General features: G+C 40.4%; 1 protein-coding gene across 1 annotated transcript in view; it reads left to right on the top strand.

Moving 5' to 3' along the window:
- Positions 1-521: 521 nt before the first annotated feature.
- Positions 522-24,611, top strand: part of LOC137334254 (RING1 and YY1-binding protein-like) — a 91,050-nt gene continuing 66,960 nt past the window's right edge. The window contains exons 1-2 of the mRNA XM_067998905.1: positions 522-670; positions 1,083-1,217. Coding sequence (XP_067855006.1) covers positions 645-670; positions 1,083-1,217 — 161 coding nt within the window. The 5' untranslated portion in view covers positions 522-644. The remainder of the gene's footprint in view (positions 671-1,082; positions 1,218-24,611) is intronic.

The following is a 24,611-nucleotide window of genomic DNA, read 5'->3' as shown; positions in this document are numbered from 1 at the left end:
GCCTGTCCCCACCCCCCCGGGTTGTGTCTGTCTCTCAGCCTGTTCCCCCACCCCCCCGGGTTGTGTCTGTCTCTCAGCCTGTTCCCCCACCCCCCCCGGTTGTGTCTGTCTCTCAGCCTGTCCCCCCCCCCCCCCGGTTGTGTCTGTCTCTCAGCCTGTCCCCCCCCCCCGGGTTGTGTCTGCCTCTCAGCCTGTCCCCCCCCCCCCCCGGGTTGTGTCTGCCTCTCAGCCTGTCCCCCCCCCCCCCGGGTTGTGTCTGCCTCTCAGCCTGTCCCCCCCCCGGGTTGTGTCTGCCTCTCAGCCTGTCTCTCCCCCCCCCCCCCGGGTTGTGTCTGTCTCTCAGCCTGTCCTGTCCCCCCCCCCCCCGGGTTGTGTCTGTCCCACAGCCTGTCCCCCTCTAGTTCCTTGTCTGCCTGTCTGTATCTGTGGTTCTCCCTGTCTGGCCGGGTAATTTAAAATTCCTGTTCCGTTGATTGGCGGTTGGTGGGTCACGTGGCGCGCTCTCGCTCTCCGTGCGGAGGCTGGCGCTCGTGCCACAGACGGACCCGGCTGCACTTTACTCGGTTCCGCTCCGCTCCGTCCCGTCACTCGCTGCTTCGGGCTCAATTCCCATCTCCCCTCATTCTCAACCGACTCCTTGCGGCATGGGGGACAAGAAGAGCCCTAACAGGTAACGCACGCCGTCTGGCCGCGACGCGCGCCGCTCGAGCTCGAGCTCCGGCTCGGCGGGTGAGGAGGGAAGACCTTTAAATGGTGGTGATGGTGGTGTCTGTGGGGTTTTTTTTAAAAAAAAATGTGTTCGCCCGGTTTGCCCAAGTGGCCGTCTGTATCTCTCTCCTGTGCCAGGGCGAGCCGTGCAGCTATGGCGGACGGCGCTATGTACCCACAGGGAGGGAGGAGAGGAGAGGAGAGAGCCGCGGTGGGTGAAAGAAAAGACGGGAAAAAAAAAACAGGCGATGTTTTTTCTTACCGCGGTGACGGGAGCTGAGCGGCGCTGGTGTGTCCGGGGGCCGGCAATGTCGGAGTGTCTGTGAGTGTGTGTGTGTATAATGTTTTCCTCCTTCCCTTTGTTTTTATTGCAGTTTTTCAAGGCCAAAGAGGCAAGCCAAACCTGGCTCGGAGGACGGGTTCTGGGACTGTAGTGTCTGCACCTTTAGGAACAGTGCGGAAGCTTTCAAATGCAGCATTTGCGATGTACGGAAAGGGACGTCCACTCGGTGAGCGACGGGTTCTTCTCTCGATTTTTTTTCTTGTTGCCCTTTTTGATTTGTGTGTGTCGGGGGTGGAAGCGGGGGGGAGAGAAGAGATGTGTGCCTGGAAATAATTAAATACTGGTTGAATCCAAACTTGTTGATTTTGATACCGTGGATGTATTTACATGCAGACAATTCGATTGCTTTTTTTTTTGCTTTGTAATGGAATGGTTACATTGTGGTGCCCCCCCCCCCCGGTGTGTGTGTTGTGTATATTTGCTGGACGATCAGTGTTTATTTTAAATGCTAGGATTTGGGCTGCCATGACATTCTGTTCTAAATGGCAGGCGACTGGAGATGGGCATGATCTAGGGTGAGGGGGAGGTAACATAGAAGGGTGTGTGTGTGGGGGGGTGGAATGTGTTTAACTCTTTAGCCCCATACAGATAGCTGTTATCACCCACTTGGTTTATGAGAAATTTCACGTCGAGGTGAGTGCGCGTTTGTCCTTGGGCAGGTTTAAAATTGAATATGCCATTGCAGATGGTGTGCAGAGGTTGGTGTTTTTGTTAATGCATTTTTTTTTGCATAGCGACACACAGTGCATGGAGAAGTAATGTGAGGATTTATTTCTCTTTGTGTATCTTTCCAGTTTGATCGTACGTGACTCTTAGCTTAAAGTAAATCATTTACCAATGGTTTGAGTAAATCCACTTTCTTTAGTGGTTGACACTGCACGTCTGCAGTTAGTGATGAGTACGTGGAAGGGTTTCAGGAACTGCTTTTATAAACTTCGATGATTGTCGTCATTTATGAAAATATTTTTTCTTTTTTTTTTAAATGACGGCATTTCTGTACTTGCTTCCAGCTGTGAGTAATAATGGACTTTCTACAGAAATCCCTTTGTGGGTTGTTTATTGTGATGTGGCCGAGTTCTGACTATTTATCTGACGCAGCGATTGAAACTCATTGTGGGGAAACACTTTCAGAAAGTTATGTCTGTTTTCTGCGGAAACAACTGATGCATGATTTTAAAAAAATAGCCAGAATGTTGAGAACCGTAAGATTTCAGCATGTCACCCCAATCGCAAGCAAATACGTTTTCCTGTCCCTTTAAATTGTTCTGACGTGTTGGACGACTTGCTTTACAACGTCGGACAGTTTGGTCAACCTACGCCTTAATTTTTTAAAGACGTTTTTGTTTGCTAGAATTTATTGCTAGTTTTCTAAGTGTTGAATATCGAGGCAAAAGTCTTTGATGGGGGATGGGGTGGGGCAGCGCTTCCAGATTCAGTCAATCAACCGGCGTAACTTCTATCCCATGGGGCTAAGAGGATGAAGCATGTTATGTGTAGAGGCGTCACGGTGGAATACATCTTTCAGTTCATTCAGTGGCGCGATACTACACTGGTCACTGATTTAACTAGCTATTTCCCGGAATTAAATGAACATACGTAATGTTAGCGAAGGGCAGCATTGTTACTGCTGTTATGTCCACAGCATTATCGATTTGTGGGATTGAGTCCTGCTTTATAAACCGTTGTAACAGTTGCATTCCCAATCCCTTTGAGACCAAAACACCATTTAAGACAACTGCAAATTTGAAACACGCCGATTCGTTTTTTTAAATTGGGGAACACCATTGTCGTGAATTTGCATTTCTTTGTATCTTTATATCTTTTCATTGAATGCACCTTATGCAAGTTATTTGATTTAAAATCTACTACAAGCTTGGGCCAAAAATGACTGTGCAAATAGAATATATAGAATTTTTTTTTTGCTTGAACCATACCTTGTGTATGATGGGAATGAACAAGGTGCATTTCCATTTTGGAGTTCTTTGGTTGAATCAGTTACAGAAGCCACTTTGAAGTTGGTGGAAAATCCAAATGTTGAATGTGTTTTCAAAATGACAAACTATACCAAATTTACTACCATGTCACTGGGGCATGCAATGTAGGTTTGCTGTTCTTTGTTTTGCAGTTTTGGAATTTTGATTGCAGACAAAACTAACAAGCACTTTGTATCAGTTTTCACAGTGGAGGAAGAGGACAAAATATCAACAGCACAAGGGAACTTAAAAATAAGTAATGTGGAGTAGCTGAGTGAAATTAATATGTTTTAACAAATAGTAACTCAGAAATAAATGGGATTTAAGATCGACCAATTTCCAGGACCTGATGGTTTCCACCCCAGAGTATTAAAAGAAATAGATGAGGAAATTGCAGAAGCATTAGTTATAATTTTCCAAAACTCTCTAGATTCAGGAATTGTGCCTTGTGGATTGGAAAATTGCAAATGTCACTCCATTATTTAGGGGTATCAGTTGTGGGGAAATTTCTGGAATCTAATTTTGGAGACAGTGAATGGGCACTTGAACAAGTCGGAGCTGATCAGAGAGTCAGCAATATTCAATCTCAATATTCACTATCAGGAAGATTAAAGCCATTGTTTTCGGCCCTTGCCATAAACTCTGTTCCCTTACCGGTGACTCCGTCCCCTTCCCCATAGACACCATCCTCCCTCCTTGGCCACTCGCTCAGGCTGAACCAGACCATACAACATCTTGGTGTTCCGTTCAACCCACAGCTGAGCTTCAAAGCCCACAGCCTATCTCCCAAGACCATTTACTTCCACCTCAGCTCCGTTGAAACCCTCATCAATGTTTTCAGTCACCTGGACTCTCTCCGAAGTCTGTCTTACTGGCTTTCCATTTGCTACCCGACCTAAACTCCAAATTCTCTAAATCTTAGGTGCCTTGGCATGTTTCCAAGGTTAAATGAGCTATATAAATGTAAGTTCAATCTCCAGCCTGTGATTTCGGCTGAAGGTGCGACAGTTGGCCTTGGTGCCCTTGAGTTGAAGAGGGGGAAATCAGTCAGAAATTTCTGTTCTTACTCCTTATTCGGCGATCCCCTGTTAAAAAGCATGAGCATTGGATAAGAATGAGATTGGGTTTAGCAGCGATTCCCTCCTATCCCCTGGATTGGATATCCTGTCAAGATTCACTGAGCTCACATGGATAGACACACCACTGGGTGACTTATCAGAAGGATGTGGCACTTATGCATTTGTACTCCAATGTGTTCAGGAGAGGAGTGGAGAAATTTGATTTGCTCCTTTTGTAGAATAGTGACTATAACAAGCACTTTGTAATGCAAAGTTTTGCAGTTTTAATGGAGAAGGTTGTGAGGGACATTGTGGCTAAATGTCAGGGTTTACACCACCTCTAGTTTGATATCCATATGTTCAAAATTAATACTGAAGAGGATGAAGAGACATTACCTCTTGAATGCTAATAATTCAGGATAGCATTGTTTGGTGTTTTTTTATAGAAATTAGTTGTTGAGCTTTTTTATTTTGGGTAAAGGCTGGAAAGTGAAGTGTGGCTCAGAGGGGTGGTTTGTTTCTGCCCTTTTTTGTTTATAATTTTGGACTTAAAAACTGACTAGATCAACACAATTGCCCAGAATCGTTGGAGTTGCTGGCACAATTGTTTAATAAGCTGTTCGATATACTGGCTTGCATACTGTGATGTGTGCTCAGTTTGTTTACACAGTGTACATATCTTTGAATTTAGTGCAAATGTTGGTTTATGTTATGTTTGGAACCATTTAAAGTTATTAAACTTCATTTTTCTGTAAATTGTTATATAATTAAAATACTTTGGGATTTACAGGGAATATAGCAATACATTGTCCCCTTTTTTCTGTTTTCTTTTTTTCTTTTGCTCTTTTTTTCTGGCGTGGGATATTATTTGCAGTGTTAAGAGCGTCTGTACTGCTTTTCTGAAAATGTTTAAATGAGTCACTGAAATTCTTTTTTCGCTGTCATTGTTGAAAATGTGATCGGGTAACAGAGAAAGTTGAGGCTACCAACTTCACTGCAAAACTAGAATAGTGTGGTTGATGTGTCAAACTGAGATTTCAGATATCTGCCTTGAGTACACATGCACACCTTTTCAATACATTAACCCTCTAGGGAAATTTTATCTTTTAACAAGTTTTTGTACCATGTGACTACAAATTTTACTACTTTTGGATGGCACAACAATGAAACCAAACCGTGTTCTGCACTTAGAAGACTTGTGAAAACATGCGAGCGAAGACACATTAGTTTGTACCTTCATAAGTGCATTTAATTAAAACAAAAGCATGATGATCAGGAAAAACTTGTATTCTCTGATACCTGCTGTATAAATCTTTTGAATTCTCAAAACTGTATGCATTGAATGGCCTACTGAATGTAGAATAACAATTTCTTGCATGAGGAACATTCAGTACACATTTTGAGGGAACACCATTGCATACCATTCAAGGAAAATGTTTCCCTGTAGAGTCAAGTGAGCTCACTTTCTCCTGTATCTTCCATATGCTATATTGCTTCTACCCAAAGTTCTTTACTCCTTTCTGAACTGTTGCATCTTAATCTGCATTTCATTCCTATTCTGAAACCTTTTTCTTCGATTAAAATTTAAAAATTTTTTTTGCTGTATTATGTTTCTCTTCCTCTAACCTTTACTATCCTTCAGTTGATAATTAAATCTATTTTGGAGTTAAATGTGCACCTGGTTGTAGATCAAATAATGGGACCATTGGGATTAGTTTAAGCAAATTATCAGCTAACTTTAGTATGCAAGAGAACATTGAGGAAAAAATTGGAAATTTGAAGTAACAAAATGTTGGAAATGAACAGATCTGTCAGCATCTGAAAAGAGCAAGGATGGGTTGATTTTTTTTTGCATGTATTCCCTTCATTTAAAGGAGATGAGCTGAAACTTGCTGGAAAAATAATGTCGCGTTAACAACACACGCCCGTGATGCATCGTGAATTGCAGATCTCCAGAACTTGCCGGTCGATTGATGCCGCTGCGCTGTTTGCTTCGCACAAACGGCATCTCGCCTTTAGCCTCGTTTTAAGAACTTTTTGGATTTACGCATTAATTGTCCATTTAAACTCGCCGTAGAAAGTTGGAACTGCTGATTAAGAGCGTGAGTAAGTACCCTTTTAACAATGCAGTGCCAATGAACTTCTTCAGCCCAGAAAGGTAACAGTTTAAACTGTTCGATCTCATTCCTGCATATAGCAAATTCTTCTTAGAGATTAAAACAATTTCAGTTTAAATTTTTTTGTGTCTCAATCCAATCTTTCTCTCTCTATCTCTGTACCTGATGTGAATCTAAATTGCCCTCCTTCTCCATTGTTTCTCTCTCAATCCTTAAATCTCATTGGGTAAGGAGATAGGCTATTGGTCCAGCCTTTCACTAAGATCGCCGATGCCCATTGCCCTTGCTGCGCCATTATCAGCTTGCACTTTCAGCAAGTTATGGCGCAAAGCATCTTCTGCCCTGAAGGGTGCAGGAAGAAAATCTGTCTAACAGCGTATGCTGCGTACTCCATCAAGATTTGGCCCTGCATTAGCTGGCTTGAACTTTATTACAGTGATATGATATTGTTCTGATCTTGTAAAAACCACAAGAGTGAAGCTTGGGCAGTTAACATGGTCATTGAACCCTGTGATCATTGGAACTTGCACTCCTAACTTCTTATAACTTCCATAGCTGTCTAAATTTTGTGGTTGAACGTTGCCATTTGAGTATGTATTTTCTATATTTTCATATTGGGGGACGAGAATAGCATACTATTTATTTACAAGAATATTTCCTACTCAAGTTTGACATGATCTATGTAACGGGTTGTATTTTTCCTACCACCATACTGAAATTACTATGAGGCTGCAATATTGCTGTAGTTACCAATCTTGTAACTTATTTTCTTCATGTCTGCCAACTGTCAGCATTTTACAAGAAAAATCTGCTTTTTTTTCATGGGATTGCAGGTTGATGTGAACAGATCAGTCAGCAGGCACAACTGGTGGCTTAGAATTTAATTTTTTCTCCCACTATTGGTTGTGGAGAAAATTGAGGTAGAAAAGTTTGAATCGAGCTGATTTTTTTTGAGTTGCAGTTACAGGTGCTTTTGTTTAGTGCTTGTCTTTGAAGGGGTTGTGTAAATAAAAAGTTGCTGTAACTTAGCTTTTCAATTTTTAAATTGTGCACATGCGGTTGAGGGTCCTTTGTTCCTGTGGAGTAACTGCGTGTCATCTCTTTAGTGTACTAATGAAGAGGGACATCAACAATCAATATTTGACCTCAGACTGGAGGCAGTGGGGTGCAAATGATAGCACAAGATTCAACCTCCTATCCTTGTTCATGGAAACCACCTTTTTGTGTACTTCTTGCTTTTTTTTTTAGTGATTGTAGTGCGTAATTATTTTGTCCAGCAGAAGAAAATAAATCTTTCTGATCACTTCAAAAAACAACCTCGGATAGAAATAAATTTCTGTTGGCGGTGACAGCTGGCAGACACTTAATGTTTTTTTTTGGGCATGTCTCTGTGCATTATTTTAATAGGTTTTAAACTAGTTATTTTAAACTTGCGAAGTTTTATTGAAATCCATATAATTTGTACTCGATTACCTCTAACCCTTCCAGGAGAAAACCTAGTTGTCGCCTCAAAAACAGCATTATAGAAGGCTGGAAAATGCACAAAGTCAGGTGTCAAAAATCTAAATCTACAGAGAAGACACGTTCACAGATCTATAGAAAATAAATCTGACTTTCAGCACTCGTTCTAGTAACTTCAGGCAGCTTTCCTGGGACTGTGTCTGCTTTTGTTGTTTTTGTAGATTGCCATTTGTATTTTGCACCTCTTTGCACATAAAAGGCTTATTATATTAGCTGTGCAGACCTGGAGTGCATTTACTCTACACCTGTAGTTTTGGTCTCAAGCAAAATGACTTTGCACTGATGCCACAGGTCTAGTGTAAATGCAGCCTGATAGTGGAGTCCAGCAGAGTGAGATTCCCTGGATTTCATTAAGCTGTAATGCTAAATGTTGAGATTTTCATACAATACTTGTATGAAAGTGCATCACAACATTGAAGGGTATCGGCTTAGATGATATTCCAATTTCCTACATTGTTACCAATGCATTAAGGAGCCTAATGACAAACTTATAAGGTGTTAATTGCAGAGATGAGTGCTTTCTATAGAATAAAATGGGAGGTTAGCAGTAGTATTAAAATGGCGGGTTTTCAAGAATAGGCTTTGATTGAAACATGTTATTCATAAATTTCAAGTTCCAGTTTTGGCAGAACGATAAAGTTGTGAAAAGGTGATACCTACAGGTTTGTTCTTTAGTCTACCCTCCCCCCCCCCCCCCCCCCGCCCCCCCCCCCCCCAACACACCCCAACTTGAGTGTACCAATGGAGGAAAGAGCACAACAATGGTGTACGAATGGGAATGTTGTGCTAGTTTAGACAAAAAATGTATTAACAAAATTATTATAGCTCTCTTGTGAAGAAATGATTTTGCAAACTAAATTTAGAAATGTGCAAAATGTTTTAGTCTTGTAAGTTTTATATACAAACATTGTGAGAAAATTATTGTGGCTATGGTACTTTTATTTACGAGGGATAATTTTAAAGAAGCTAAGAGGCAATTTGTTTTCTATTTTCAGTTGTTTATTCTTGAAAATCATGACCTCCTTATCGAGTTAGTTTTGTTGTATATAAGCTGTGATACTTCCCTGTCTCAGATAATAAAATTCCAGTATTTTAAGTGGTACAGAAGTCGGAGCTGACACTTCCACCATGATGTCTCTGCTGGTAAACTGAGCATATAAGATAATTCACACATAATGTACAGTTGGATGGTTAGGATGATGTTGTAAATGTCACTTGATGTTGATGGGCTGCTCAAATTTCATTGCAGTCGCTTGACATGATCCCAACCCCTCTTAATTTTGTCACATGTTTCAGATTTTATTTAAAACAAGATAATTTGCATTGGATGTCATATTTGGATTAATGCGGAATGTTCAAATGCAATTGCATTAGGTCTCTTGCATAAATCTGGAGGTTTATTTAGAATGCCAGTAACTCTTCTGCTCATCTAAGAGGGCTGAGTGACCATTGTTGCGGTGGATCAAGAAAGAGAAAGAACTTGGATTTATATTGCATCCTTCATGACCTCAGGACGTCCCAAAGTGTTTTGTGGCTAATGAAGTAGTTTTTGAAGTGTAGTCTCTGTTGTAATGTAGGTAAACATGGCTGCCAATTTGTATTTGGAACGGTTTCACAAACATCAATGTGATAAATGATCAGATCATCTGTTTAAGTGATGTTGGTTGTGGGATAAATGTTGGCCAGGTCACTGGCCAGTGACCCACACTGCCACCTGTCAGTGTAGGTCACCTTTTCTATCCATTCTGGGGTTAGTTTGGTGCTTGTGAGATTGAAATGATTGGCTGGCTCAATGATCTGACTTAGTCATCATTTCTTGGCCAAGCAACTGTGCCCTTAAATTGTTTGCTCGATCTTCCAGAAAATAATCTTTTAACATTAACTCATGCACTTCATAAGGCTTTACATTTGCTCACTCCAAATGCAATTTCCGCACGTTTTTCATTTTCTATTGACAGTTCTCTAACTACGATCCTGACATTTCTGTAACATTTTAAATGTATGCTTATCCATTTCTGGTATGAATTCAAAAGCAACGTGAATCGCTCGTTGGACTGCATCATGATCCACACTGTCCATCGAATGTGATGACACCAGCCTTTCTCTTTACGCTTCTTCTCTGCCCCTCCCCCCTCCCCCCCCCCCCCCCCCCCCCACAAAATAAAACACGTGTCTTATAATTAGAACCCCATAAGAAATTGTTTGTTATCCCCTTCCTTAAAATCTAGAATAGCATTCGCTTTAAGCTATTTTTAATTAATTTATGGCCTGCATTAACTGGGCACTCACTTCGGTCTCGGTCACTAAATGTCTCTGTACCAGTTCAACTGCATGCTGGTGCTGCTGCTTCTTTTTCTCTGCTTCATGTCTGCACTGCTTAGTCTCATGTTTGTGGTATGCCTCCTTGTACTGTTGCTCCTTTTCTTTAGATTTGTCTCTACCATTCCTTTCTGGCCTCCAAGAACTTTTAATTGGCACTCATGAGCCTCCTGTTTGTGCTCCAGTGCCAAGTATTCATGCTGGCACTTTTTTGCTGCTCGACAAGATGATTTCTAACTTGATATTTTGTGCTCACATTAAGTGTTGTTTGCTTCTAGCTTTCTTTAAGTCTTTATAGTCTTCAAATGATATTTATCCCACTTCAGCTATCGTCAGTTGTAAGGGTTTGGAGAGTCCCCCAACACTTGTTAACGGCAAAAGTAAATTTCCATAAGCAGACTGACTCTTGCACAAGTAACATCTTTTGCCATTGTACAGGTGTATGTGCTAGTTGGGCCAGGTTTAACAATTAACCCTGAATTCTTGTTCATAGTTCATTGTAAATAATGTCTGATGCCTGTCACATTCTGTTGTCTCTCTTGAAAGGTGGAAAATACTACACTGACAGATCAAATGCATTTCGGCTAAAACTAATTAGATTATTTGTAGATTAAAGCGTACATAGAAGCCAATTACATAAGATACTGAATCAGCATGATAATTTGCATCAATCCACGAAGGATAAAAACTCCACTTCGGCATATGCTTCGTTAGTATGGCTGTTGGTGAAACTTTCAGCCGCAGTACAAATTTCAGTTGATCTGAAGAGCTAAGTATTATGCTGATTTGCTGTCTTGCTATTTTTCTTCTGTGCATTTGACCTTTTTTAAAAAGTAATGGTTTTAGCCTCTCTGCATTGGTTTGATGGCATGCATTGGTGAAGTTCTTAAGTTAGTTTTTCATTCAGTATTTCTTGGCATTGTCACACTTCAGCTTGTATTCTAGGTAAAAATTCTGTTTGGTCAATGTTTTACTTGACATTCCACCATCTAAACCTAGGTATTGTTTCTTGACTTTTCCATGCCTGTAAAGTAATTCCTTATTCTAAATTTCATTGTCCACATTTACAATGGAAATTGCTTGTATAACTTATTAAGCTGTAACTACACCCTCCTGACAATGATGGGAGTTCTGACAAAAGGCAGTTTTGATTGTAAATGTGGACATTGGAATTTATAATGAAAATAAGGGCCGAATGTATGTATTTAAAATGTGACTGAATTAAGCATCTGTGGCCTGGTCCAATTATCCCTTGGCCTTGACTCCCCATGAACTAAACCATGGGAGATTATCCAAGTATTTGTAATGTATATGTTAAACTATGTTCACAAATTGACTGGTCATAATGTTACTCCACTCTTATTCACATCTGATTGTATTCTGGGTCAGTTATATTTGCTGTACTAAAATTTTCAATTTATTGGGTTATTGTGCAACAATGCAATGATATATGACCATGCAATTCAGAAATCAAAGTGGCTTGTAGTTACACTATGGCTAGACTTTGTCATATATTAACTGAAATTTAAATAAAGTTTAAAATATGAAAGAAGGAGCTGATATTGTGAAAAGAGAAATAAATACTCTCAAACAATTTTTGTTTTTCTCCAAATTAAATTGCAAGTCACATTGGGCTGGAGTAGTTTGTTTTGTGATCTGAGTGACGCCCCAACCCCCTCTGTTTTATCCCAGTAGTTAATTCCTGTAGTGGAGTATAGTTCTGCAGACCTGTTGGCAGTCCTTCAGTACCATACTCAAATAGCCCTTCACGTGTCAGCCTTGGAAATGTTAGCTGGCTAACTGACTGTGGAACACACTACAACTGAATCTGCCGATCCTCTCGCATATTTTCTAGCAAGGGTGCTGGATAGTGGTGAGTGGGAATCCTGGGTTTTTTCACTTCTTTTGCTCTTTTCTTCCTTCTCAAAAAAATAAAATAAAATGCATAAGGCTGCTGAGGCTGTTGGAGCACCCCAGCTGCTATTACGGCTTAGATGGCTCACTCTACACACACCGGGAATTGATCCGTGGATATGCCTGGTTGCTATGGCTTAGCATCCCATTGAGTAGTGCATTTACCCATTGAGTCACTGAAGTGTGACTGACTCTTATTTTCTACCCTCGCTTCCTGTAAGGAATAACTATCCTCAGCTTGACATTTTTCTGTGGTGGCAGGTTTGAGTTTGGAAACTTGTAATATTGGCTGCAGTTTGGAATTGTTGACTTATTACATGTGGAGTAGTACATCAAAGCTCTACTGGGCAATTGCATATAAAATTACTACTTACAATTGGTGCTGGCTGGATGTTGCTTTAAGATTTGTGGGGGGTGGTAATCGATTGAGTGAAGTTATGGTATATGAATGAAATACAGTCCAATTGCCTTGGGGCTAGTGCATGTGACACATTGGGACAGACTTTGCTGTGAGCGGCAAACAAACAGCATCAACCGTTCATTAAACTTGCACTTGCCCATAGACTTTCAATGGGGTTTAGCCTCACAGTTTATTTTCACAGCAAAATCCGGCCCAATGAATTTGATGTGGTTGCAGAATGCAAGTATAATGGAGAGGAATGGCAGTAGCAGTGATGGGGATTATTCTGCACCTGATCTCTGTTGTTACTCTTGGACTTTTTGTTCTTGCAGTGAAATTGCCTTTGGGGTTTGAATGAATCAGTAACTGCATCCAAGAATTTATCATTGTTCCCACACAAATGCTATAGCCCAATCTCTATACTAACATTAATTAATTTCTTGCTTGAGTGAGCATAAGGAAAATTAATGTACTAGTTTCCCAAAGTTTTACAGATTCTATTGTATAAGATGAAGTGCAGTTGAATTCTAATCAATGTATGCCTAGTATGCCAACTTTTATTCTTGGCTCTCTTTTTAAAAAAAAAAGCAAGATTGTGATCTTTGCACCTTTTCCCGTTTAATCACTCAACCTATATGAGTCTAAATTGGAATGCTGCATTCTACAAAACTAATCTTTTACAGCAAGCTGTTAATGAAAGAAGACAGGTACTGGATTGACAGGATTCTGTATATCAATAAACGTACATGTGAATAATTGGGATATTTTAAGCTTCTCAAAACTCTTGAACAAATGAAGTGATTTTATTTAGTAGTTGTGTGCAGAGGTTTCCCACCCCCAAAAATAAAGGCTTTTTTTGAAGGGGAGAGAGAGATGAGACAGTGTTTCGTAATGACAGATCGTTTACTTTTTGATTCTTCGAAAATGGGTATATGCTCCCTCTGTACAATCTTTTCCTGGAGAGGGCTAGGCAAACATCTAATGTTAGTGAGAGCCATAGCCCAGATCTTCCCCAATTATAACCAGTCATGCGCAATTGTATTTCATTTCCTTTTAAATAACACTGATTTTAAAAACTAATTTCATGTAGTGTCAGTATCCCAATTTAAACTTGGGAAAATATTCCTTGTTCCATTTCTTTTCCTTCACCACCCCCACCCCCTGCAAACTACATATTACAGTGTGGCAATCTTGCTAGAATAAGTACATTTTCAAAGTTATTACATTGCACTCTGCTCATGGATAACACTTGTAGATTTTAAATGGAAAGGGCTAGTGGAGCATGGGCTCAGTACATATTTCAAAACTGGGTCCTTGGACTCTTGAGGGTTCATAAGGCCATCAGATTTCTATACTTAACTATATTTGAGTTACTAGCACATTATTTTTGTTGCTGCACACTAGTATCACTGCAATGACATCCCTCTTTTCATTTGGATAGCTCACACTGTCTTCTGTAAGTTAGAATGCCGATCTTTGGGATTGTGTGAATATTTGCAGGGGTACTTATACCTGTTTGAAAAACATTGATCTAATTGGCTTTTGTCATTTATTGGTGTTTTTGCCACCAAAATACAGGACATTTGTGAGTTATGTGCACTATGATGATGTAACATCATTGCTTCGAGTCTGGAGCGCTGATTTGAACTTGGCATGGAAGAGGTGGTATAAATAAGGTGGGAGAACTCTGCTATGCTTCATGTGACGTTTATAGTTCAGAACTGCTTTTGAAAGTGACTTTGTAAATTGTAGCTTTGCTCTCCTGCTGGCAAAAGGGTTGGGCTGTTTGACTAGCGGGAAGGATAGTGACCAAAAATGGCAGTTCTCAGCTTGCCTCCAGCCTTGACTTTTTGATCTATTTCACAATTAAAATGGCCTTTGGAACTTTAAATGGTGCCACTTTTCTTCTACCAGAAGGAAACTGATGCAGTGTTGCTGGACATGCATGGAACAATATATGCAGTTAATTTTAAAAAAAACTTCAAGTGCTTTTTAAAAAAAACATTTCAGAATAGTACAATACAGCTTTGGTAGGAGTGGAAGAGTTGAAATGTGCAATTTTTTGGGTCCTTACAACTTGATGCCACACTTTTTGGTAGGAAAGCAGAGACTAAGTTATATCTGGCCACTGCCTGTTGCAAAGACACCAAAACATTGTGTTATGTTTAGGTTTATTAGAATCCTATAATGACAAATAGCCTAATTGTTTCTTTTGGCTTTTGGTTGCTCCTGAAAATGTTTAACTAAGTTGAACAGGTTGCATTGCAAGCAAAGCATTGACCGTTTTAATGTAGGTGATGGACTTTGAGAGAATAATGGCATTTGAGACCCACTTTTCATGGGTTTTGTGAGCAGTTGTGTGGCTTCCACTTAAAATTAAACCAGTGCAGCCAGATTATCCCCCCTCCCCCCCCCCGCCCCTGCTCAGATATGGGAACTGCAGACTTCTGGCTTTTAAAGAGCCTCAATTTTGAGCTGCAAGAGCAGCTGAAGTAAACACTGCAGAGCATGGAGGTTGCAGGTTTCTATTTGAGCATCATTGCCTCCATGGTGCCTTATGAAAATACAAGTGTTTTAATTCTCTAGTCCATTAGAGTTTAGTTTGGTCTTTCTTTGACTAGGAGATTGATCAATTCCAAATAAGATTCTCTTGTTTCAATCCGTGCCCCATTGTACTCTCTTCAGTGAGTTAACTCCACTTCTCAAGCCATTCTTGTTTTGAGATTCCGAAGACAAGGGAGAAGAGAATGTTTTTATTTTCACTCGTTTATACTGCAGACCAAGTTAGAATGAGTTTTAGAATTTGGAGGCATCATCGGTTGGGAAAGCTTATGGTGCACAATTGGAAAGATGATGAACATAGTCAGTACCCAAATGGGGATTCCCTTCAGTGGTATCTCCAATTCTTCTGCCTTTCTCTCCTGGTGCTGAGTGGTACCCATAGAGCCAGCATGCTCTCTTTACACACAAGGGACCATTTTTATGAGGTTAGACAGTGGAATCTGGCAAGTTATTTGACTGACAGAGGGTTTTCATTTGAGTCTGATCTGGTCTTTGTTCAATGTTGGATTGTTCTTTTCATGTAGCAGGGATATGTACTAACGAGATTCACTTGGTGTGATATAATGTTATCTTAGGGGTTTTAAACTCTTAATTATTTTTCAAAGATAAATTGACAGATTTACTGTGGTTTGCTGGGGCCTGACCTTCATTTGACCCTAAACCAGGACTAATCTGCCTGAGCAAACAGGGTATGCCTGTAATGGGTGAACACATTGGCCCTTGAAATAACTCTTTTCAAGGTTTCCTACGTATGCTTTGACAAGTTAAAAATTGCTCTGAAGACCTTAAGTTGCTTTACAATAAGTGTTTTGCCATTTGTGAAATAAAACTCTGCAGACCTGACTTGTTTGGACTTGCTTTGGTCACTTAATTGGAAGCGCTGAAACATTTTCATGGATGTACAGTTTTGCAGCTGAGATAAGAGAGCTGAATTTAGCAACATGAATGTGCGGAGCTGGCACATGGATATTGCTGTCCTCTGATCTGAATTAAGCGAGTGCCAAATGGATTCCTAAATGCATGGTTTGGGGAAATGAAGTAGAAGAAATACAGCTAGAAGTGAAGTGGCAGTCAGATGCCATGAAATAGCACCTTTCACATCAGAACATCTCAAGGTGCTTTTCACAGTGGTTTGCTGTTTGATCCGACACAGGTATTGCACAACCAATGGTAGCATCAAAATAAAAAGGTAAAACTGCAAATGTTGGAAATCTAAAATAAATACAGCAGATCACAACTCATGAAGAGTACGCACCTGAAACATCATAACTTGTCTTCTCTTTACAGATGTTGACCCGTGTATTTCCAACATTCTCCAGTTTAACAAAGTAAACCTGCCAGATTTGCTAAGGCTAGCTGGTGGGCAGACCCCTTTGGCACTCTGGTGGGAGACTGGGACCTTTTTTTCTTAGCACTTCTGTTGTAGGCTCATTGTGCTGTACTAGTGTAGGGTGTTTCCGATCATGTGAGGGTCGTTCAGCCTTGGTCACAACCAAACTCACTTATTTACGGTCGAAGGTCTGGGCTTACCCGTATGAATCACACTGAAGGATGATGAATAATGCACCTGACACAGGTTTCAGATTTTTGAATAGTAAAGGTATGTTTAATATGCACAGCAAATCTCGATTATGGCAAAACCGATGCTAACGTTCCGATGTGACTACGAACAAATAGATTACTTCCCCTTGAACTTCTTGCACCAAGCCCCTCCGTGTTCCCTTACGCACGGCTGTTAACTTCTAACACTACACTTCTAAGGTTTGGTCGGGACACGCTGAGGTAACTTTCCACACGACTGTGAGTTGAGTATTCTGCAGGCTGCGGTTGAAATGCTCAGCCTGCTGACTTTGGCTGCTGGGTCGTGACTTCTATGATCGAAGTCCTTGGGGCCGTACCCGTTCCTTGGGGCATGTGACTCCCTTTGGTCCTGGTTGTAGAAAGAGCGGCCTGCTCTGCTCTTATGTTGTAGAGCTGTGTGGCTGGTGTCCCTTTGACATCCACTGTTCCCTTACTGTTCGACTTCCTCCTGTTCGAACCCTCACTGTTCGACCCCTCCTTCCTGAGGCTGCAACAGTTGGACTTTTTTTTCTGATGTGGAGATGCCGGTGATGGACTGGGGTTGACAATTGTAAACAATTTTACAACACCAAGTTATAGTCCAGCAATTTTATTTTAAATTCACAAGCTTTCGGAGGCTACCTCCTTCCTCAGATGAACGATGTGGAAACTTTTTTTTCTGGTTGATCTCGTCAGATGGTGCAAAATGCTATGATTGGTCCCTGGAGAGAAAGCTTTGTTTGAATGTATTATTCCCGCCTCTCTCCTAGCTGGTGTTGGAGGACAATGGGAACTGTTGACTATATGAGGTGTGAACTGTTCTCAGATGGGTTCTGTTGTCCCGACCGATTGACTTAATTATATCAACCGGCGGGGGTTGGGGGGGGGATTTCATTGTCTCCTTAGCCAACTCGGAGCTGGTGATGATGTGAGGCACTGTCTCAGTTGGGTGGGGTGGGCTTTAGTTCAAAAGCTTATCTGGGAACTGTGTTTTAAACAGGGTCCTTTTCGCAGCCATTTTCCCAAAACTGGGGTTTTCTCCTGGCGAATAAAATCTTGGATTAAAATGATAATCTTACACTAGGTAGGATGCTGCAGGCCTTCATATTTGCGAACAGCGCATTATGTACTGGGGAAACAACTTTGTAAGAATTTGGACTATAAATAAAAACATGGTTTAAAAATTGAATATTTGTGGCATAAGAGGTTAGCACACTAGGACTATTGCCGAGTGTTCTATGTAACAAGTCACGTTCTGCAGCACAGAATACTGCTTTCAATGAATCCCTGCCTACAATGCACATATTTGCTCTAGATTGTGTGTAATGTAACAAGGCAAATAAGGCATACAGAGGACAAACAAATCATTCCGGTTACAATTAAACTAGCACCTTTTGGGATGCCGGTCGTCTTTTCCTTCCCTCCCCGACCCCTTACTGAGCACAAATGTTGGCTATGGGTTGAAATGACAAGACCTATGATTTTCACATTTATCATGGAACACGCCAGCAGCAGTGATGGTGCTTTGATCCACTTTTTTTGCAGTCAGAGCATTCAAACAGGAGAGATGGCAGTAGCAGCTATTCGCTTTGGGACAAGATGAATTTGGGTATTCTGTCGGGAAGGCTTTAGAATTGGGGGCTCATTTGGGGAAAGGTTAGTGTTGGCAAATTGTAGTTAACGTAGAAAAATTCCGTGTAGAGGGAACGCTGGCATGTAACATTCAGCATGATGCAATCATGTTCATATGAAAGGTTGACTCTTAACAAATCCTGCTGCAGTTATCATCTTTTTACATTTATTGGTTGCCTCAGAGATATAGCTGGTTGGGGAATAAGACATTTTTTCTTACCATACTTGGTTGGACAGCTCCCTGTAATTGAATCTTGAGCCATCTGTTTATGGAATGCTAGGCTGTATTATACGTCCTTTGCCCCTGCAGTGTATATGCTCAGATTGTGGGTGGACAGGACTGTTCGTTTGATTCTCAGGTGTGATTCTGTCTTCGCTGATAATTTGAGGGTTGGTCAAGAATAAAGGGGATCTTTACATTCATGTGTTTCTTTTGCCTGGTTAATGCGTATTTAACAATATTTAACTGCTCCGATACCTGCATGAATGAGATTACTTGGTGCCATCCCTGCGCCATCTAAGTGGATGTAGTTAACTTCAACTATGCATTTGGTTCATTTGTTTCGAGAAGTCACTTTTTCATAGATGCTCTGGTGAATTTCACAAGAAGCTATCACTTGCATTGGCATCCTTTTTAGGAACATAGGAGTAGGCTATTCAACCCCTTGAGCTAGCTCCGCCAATCAATTAGATCGCGCCTGATTTACCTATCTTAGCACCATATCCCTTAATAGTCTTAGCTAACACTAATCTATCGATCTCAGTGTTGAAAGCTCCAATTGTCCCAGCACCCACAGCCTTTGGTGGGGGAGAGAATTCCAGATTTTTAGATGTGATAAGTGCATAACTGCTACAGTGATAACTTCAGACTCTTGGCATGATGCCACCATGTTTCTTCTGTATCCTGTAATACCAGTCTCATAACTTGCATGTGATTACAGAATTTTTCCTCCAGTGTGACTGCGCTATTATTGTATGCTTATTTCACTTGGTAACATTCTTGTCTTGAGTCAGAAGTTATAGGTTTAAACCAGGACTTGAGAATATAAATTTAGGTTGACACTCCCATTGTTAGAAGTACCATCTTTCAGATGAGACGTGAAACTAAGGTCCAATTGCCTGATCCAGTGGTTCAGGTGAACTTTGATAATTTCATGGTACTATTTGAAAAATGGTGAGTTTTCCTAATGTCTTTACTAATGTTGCTGCTTCAGCCAACACCACTAAAAGTAGATGAATTTGTCATTCATCTCATTGCTGTTTGTGGGACATTGCTGTGCTCAAAAATGGCTGCTGTGTTATGAATTTGAACATAATTTATTGCATGTGAAGTGCTTTGGGACATTTCAGACCTGGCATTCTTTGTTCTGAATTGGTATAAACGGAACAGACTTCTTCCAGCACCTCCCATGGATAAACAATGTCAACCTTATTGTTATTTGGGTGGTTCAAGAGCCCCCTGATACATGCTCAGGATTTTCCTTAAAAATGGAACATAATTTCCCAAAGTTGATAGTCCTACCTCCCTGCATTAATAAAGCACCAATCTCTCAAGATTCATTATCTCAATAACCGGATTCATTGGGTAGGAGTATATACATGATTCCCTTCATTGCCACACAGAATAATGAGCTTCTTTGCTAGTAACTGATCCAGCAGAATTTCATTATCCAGATAGCTGCATCCTGGTCCTCTGGCATAGGGTTGCTAAGATACCACAAGCATCTGGTATGTTACATTCAGGAAGAAATCATATTCTTTTGATTTTGGAGAAATATCTCTCTGTTCTCCATTCCTGGCGTGCTGGTTCCAGTGACTTGCTTAGTGCTCATTGAGCAATTGAATCACTTTTATTCTGAGCATCAGTATGGTGGTCTTTCAATTTCTCTGGATTGTCTGTTTTTGTTAAAGAACAGGCTCCTAATTCACATCCTTGTGGTTTTGGATTGGCTTGGAGAAACTAATATTTTCCATTGTCACCTCTTATTTGGTGCTCGCAGTCTGCTATGCTTCCCTTCCCTTTATCGTTTTTCCTTGACATTGTTTTCCCTTGAAAATTCACATGAATTTGGATTTCCCTGACTTTTCTGCCCTTTTGTAGAAAACACTGGATCATATTTTTCTGCTGCTTAGGGGATCAGTGGATGGCCTGCTTCCCGGAGACTGCCTATACTGCTAATTTCCTGGTAACAAAGAGGTATAGAATGACAGTTTGGTTTTTTTTCTTCTCCTTATAGAAAGACCTTAATTTCAGTTTGGCATTTCCCTCAACACACTGCCATCCTACTTTTTCTCTAGTGGATTTCTATTATGTTAGCATAGCTAGTCTATTATTCCTAGCTTGTTAGCTGCTGTTATCTATGCAAGTTGTACCATGGGATTATCTGCTTGGTTTCTGTTTTAGTATGCTGCATGTGACCATTTTTTTCCAGATCTTATAAACCAAATGAATATTGTTTAAATCAAGACATAGATCATTTAAATACCAAATTTGAAATTCTTTGACTTAGAGGTGTCCTGTACCCCTTTTGGTGGTTTTAATATGTATAATTCTGACCTGTAGCTATTACCAAGCTCTTTATAGTATTGGCTCATGATTAGGCAGAAGTTCAAAAATTGCTGTGTGGGGAAGTATTTTGTGCTTTCTGCAGTAGGTTGACAATAGTGGGACTGGTTGGTATAGGCGTTATAGAACAAGACTTGTGCTGACTGACAGTGGCTTCACTTGAGATTGGAGCTAATCAAGTATCAACCCTGGACAACCATTTGGAGGTTTCCTGTTGCCACAAGTAGGAACAGGACTGCTTTGGAGTATTTATGCTGAACCATAGCAATTTCTCCCTCCTCTCAGTTTTTTCTTTCCTCGTTAAGTTTAAAAGGGTTACCTTTTTAAAAAAAAATTGCACTTGAGCAGTCAAAGGTTTACATTGATGGAGGAATAGAGTAGCAGTGTCCTTTTACTTCTTACACCTGATTCTCAATCTATTCCAGATTAATGTGATGGATGCAGTCATATACCAGTGTTTATCTACGTGGCAATTCCTATACTGCTTAACCATGGTATATGGATTCTACCATACTGCTGCTTTACAGATTGCCTTGAAGACCACCTTAGAACTAAACCATGTGTCGCTATAGAGCTCACAGAATCAGTTTTTCTGAGATTTACTTTAGGTGGGAGGTCTCAAAGATGGATAAGTCAATTTTTTATATCTCTGGCATTAAACTTTGTCAAGCCAAGGCTTCATTCATCTGTTACAGCAAAACTGTTAATTTATTTCACATGAAAGCATTATACACAAACTGAACTTCCATTACATCGGAAAGTGTTCCTTCGATGTTGGAAGTGCAGCCAGTATTCTGCACGACTTCCTATTGTCACTGCATTAACCCTTCCCTTGGTTGGGTGAGTTATTGGATGATTTGTGGAACTGTCTTCCAGTATGACTCATGACCTTCAGGAGTGATGGACTGTCAATGGAAATCCTGTCTTTTATTTCAGGTCAAAAGTGTTTAATGCCACACTTTTTTGTCAACTATATGAGTTCATTGAATTTTTACTTCACTGGTATGATTTTCTGCCTGTGCAGTGCACTGCATCAACATCTTGGGTTGCTTCCTGTAAATTGGTTTACTGTCATTTTTACAGTCCTGAGAAATCAATTGAAAAGTATTTGTTTGCAAGGAGGAGAGAGGCAAACCCCATCCAAATTTAACTTCTATAAAAATTTAATTTTTAACTTGGCAAATGTTTTTGTTAAGTATACAGTACTTGAAAGCAACTTCAGCCAGCTACAGTATTGTAGCTAACATTTTCAATGTGCTCAAGTCCTCAGTTTAAAATGCATATCGCTCCCGTCCACCTATTTTCTGTAATCTCGCAGGAAGGTTTATTGTTGACTTATCTATCTTTGAGACCTCCCACCTAAAGTAAATTATTATAGCAAGTCTCAAAAGTTGATTCTGTGAGCCCTATAGCGACACATGGTTTAGTTTTAAGGTGGTCTTCAAGGCAATCTGTAAAGCAGCAGTATGGTGGAATCCATATACCATGGTTAAGCAGTATAGGAACTGCAGTTTGTTGTGGTTATGTTGGCCTCTGCAGAATGCGTCAATATATAAGGAGCAAATGGAAGAGCAATATGAGGGCCTCATTCTAACAAGAATCTATAATGGCCATGTATTACTGCTCACATGCATTCTGTAATTTAGTGCTGTATCGTGTTTGTCCTGATGACAAAGTAACAAATTTAGCATTGGAAATCTGAATTTCGACATCTTTCAAATCTTGCTGGTAAGCTACATATTTCGTCAATCTGAAAGATAAAAGCACTGTCTTGAACAATTTGAAAAAAATGAAAAACTAATAGTTGGAAGGTTTGCACCAAGTTTTGAACTTGGGGATCTTTCATGTCAATTTGCTTGACCTAAAAAGTCAAGTTTGAGATTTAAAATAGCAGCTGTGGGACATTGGTACTTAACAAAAATGCAACCTTGCTGAATGTTCTCTTTGAAATTCAGTGGACTCAGATTTGCAAAAAGCTAAATTTGGTGAGAGTGGCCATTTAATCTATCCTCCTTGATGTGAAGATTAATTATATGGAGCCCAATTCAGGGTCACGTACTTATTTCAAGTGAAATATGCATCTTATGAGGAGTCAACTAACTTTCTATTTGCTTTTTATTAATCCTAGTTTTCTCTCATTCACTCATGAAAACACTGGCTTATAATTCCATGGGCAACAGTTGTCCCTAATTATCATTCATGTGGAAGCCTGGACCATAAATGTTGATTGAATACAGAATACAAAGCTGACTACAAGAATCTCTAGACAATCTGCTGTGGCACGTGGATAGTTGTTTCCTGCAGTCTGATCAACTGTTACATTTCTGTATACAGTTCTTGAGGGTTTCCTTTTCTGATGTGACAATTAGGAACATAGGACTAGAAGTAGGCCATTCAGCCCCTCGAGCCTGTTTTGCCCTTCAGTTAGAACATGGTTGATCTCTATCTTATCTCCATCTACCCGCCTTGGTTCCGTAATCATGAATAAATACCCTTGCCTAACAAAAATCTATTAATCTCAGTTTTGAAATTTACAGTTGACTTAGCCACAGCAGCTTTTTGGGGAGAATGTTGCAGATTTCCACTACCCTTTGTGTGAAGAAGTACTTCTTGACATCATCCCTGAATGGCCTGGCTCTAATTTTAAGGTTATTCTGGACTCCCCACGAGAGGAAACAGTTTCTACATACCCTATCATCTCCTTTGACCGTCTTATTCACCTCAATTGGATCACCCCTTAATCTTTTATATTCAAGGCAACACAAGTTTAGTCTATGCAACCTGTCGTTATAATTTAACCCCTTTTATCCCCGATATCATTCTGGTGAATCTGCACTGCACCTCCCTGCAAGGCCAATATATCCTTCCTGAGGTGCGGTGCCCAGGACTGAACGTAGTACTCTAAATGGCTTCTAACCAGAGCTCTGTACAGCTGTAACATTACATCCACCCCTTTGTATTCCAGCCCTCATGAGATAAAGGCCAACATTTGATTAGCCTTTTAAATTATTTTTTGTACCTGTCCACTAGCTTTTAGTGATTTCTGTTCTTGGAAGTAGAAAGTAACTTCCAAGTACTTTGGACCCCTAAATCTTTCTGCTTATCCACAGTTCCTACCTTCTCACCATTTAAAAAAAAAAACTCTGATCTATCTTTCTTTGGTCAAGTTGATGACCTCATACTTTCCCCACATTGAATTCCATCTGCCACAGTTTTGCCCACTCACATAATCTATCAATGCCCCTTTCTGTTCCCATCTACGCTATTGTGCCACCTAACTTAGTTTCATCAGCAAACTTAGATATATGGCTCTCTATTTCTTCATCCAAGCCATTTACAAATAAAGTGAAAAGCTGTGGCCTCAGTACAGATCCCTGGGGGACCCAAGAGTCACATCCTGCTCATTTGAGTACATATCCATTATCCCTACTCTGTCTCCGACCTCGTAACTAATTCCCTATCCAAGCTAATAGGTTGCCTCCAATTCTTTGCGTGCTCGTTTTTGTTAAGTCTGTTATGTGGAACCTTGTCGAATGCCTTCTGGAAGTCCATATAAATAACATCCATAGACACTCCGTTATCTACCATGTTTGTTAGCTCAAAAAAAAATTCAACTCGATTCGTTAGACATGACGTACCCGTTACAAATCCACCATGTCAAATCAGTTTGACATAACTGGCCACTCCTTGTGTTTCAAGTGAGCAGTCAGTCCTTGTTGGTGCCTCTTGTGCTTTGTTTCAAACGTTCGCTCATTCATTCTTGGAAGTTTTAAATGGCCAACAATACGACATCGTTGCGCATATGCAGCAAAGGGCATTTGGGTAAAACTGAGACATCTTCTCGGAGCGTGCACTGCACAAACCTGCTGGAAACACTGTGCACCTCTTCCATTTCAACACTTCTGTCTGCCAAATAATGTTACAATCAAAGATGATCC

The sequence above is a fragment of the Heptranchias perlo genome, chromosome 17 (assembly GCF_035084215.1).
Source record: "Heptranchias perlo isolate sHepPer1 chromosome 17, sHepPer1.hap1, whole genome shotgun sequence".
NCBI classification, from domain to species: Eukaryota; Metazoa; Chordata; class Chondrichthyes; order Hexanchiformes; family Hexanchidae; genus Heptranchias; species Heptranchias perlo.
The sequence above is the reverse complement of the archived record's forward strand: the minus strand, read 5'-3'. Positions and strand labels throughout refer to the sequence as shown.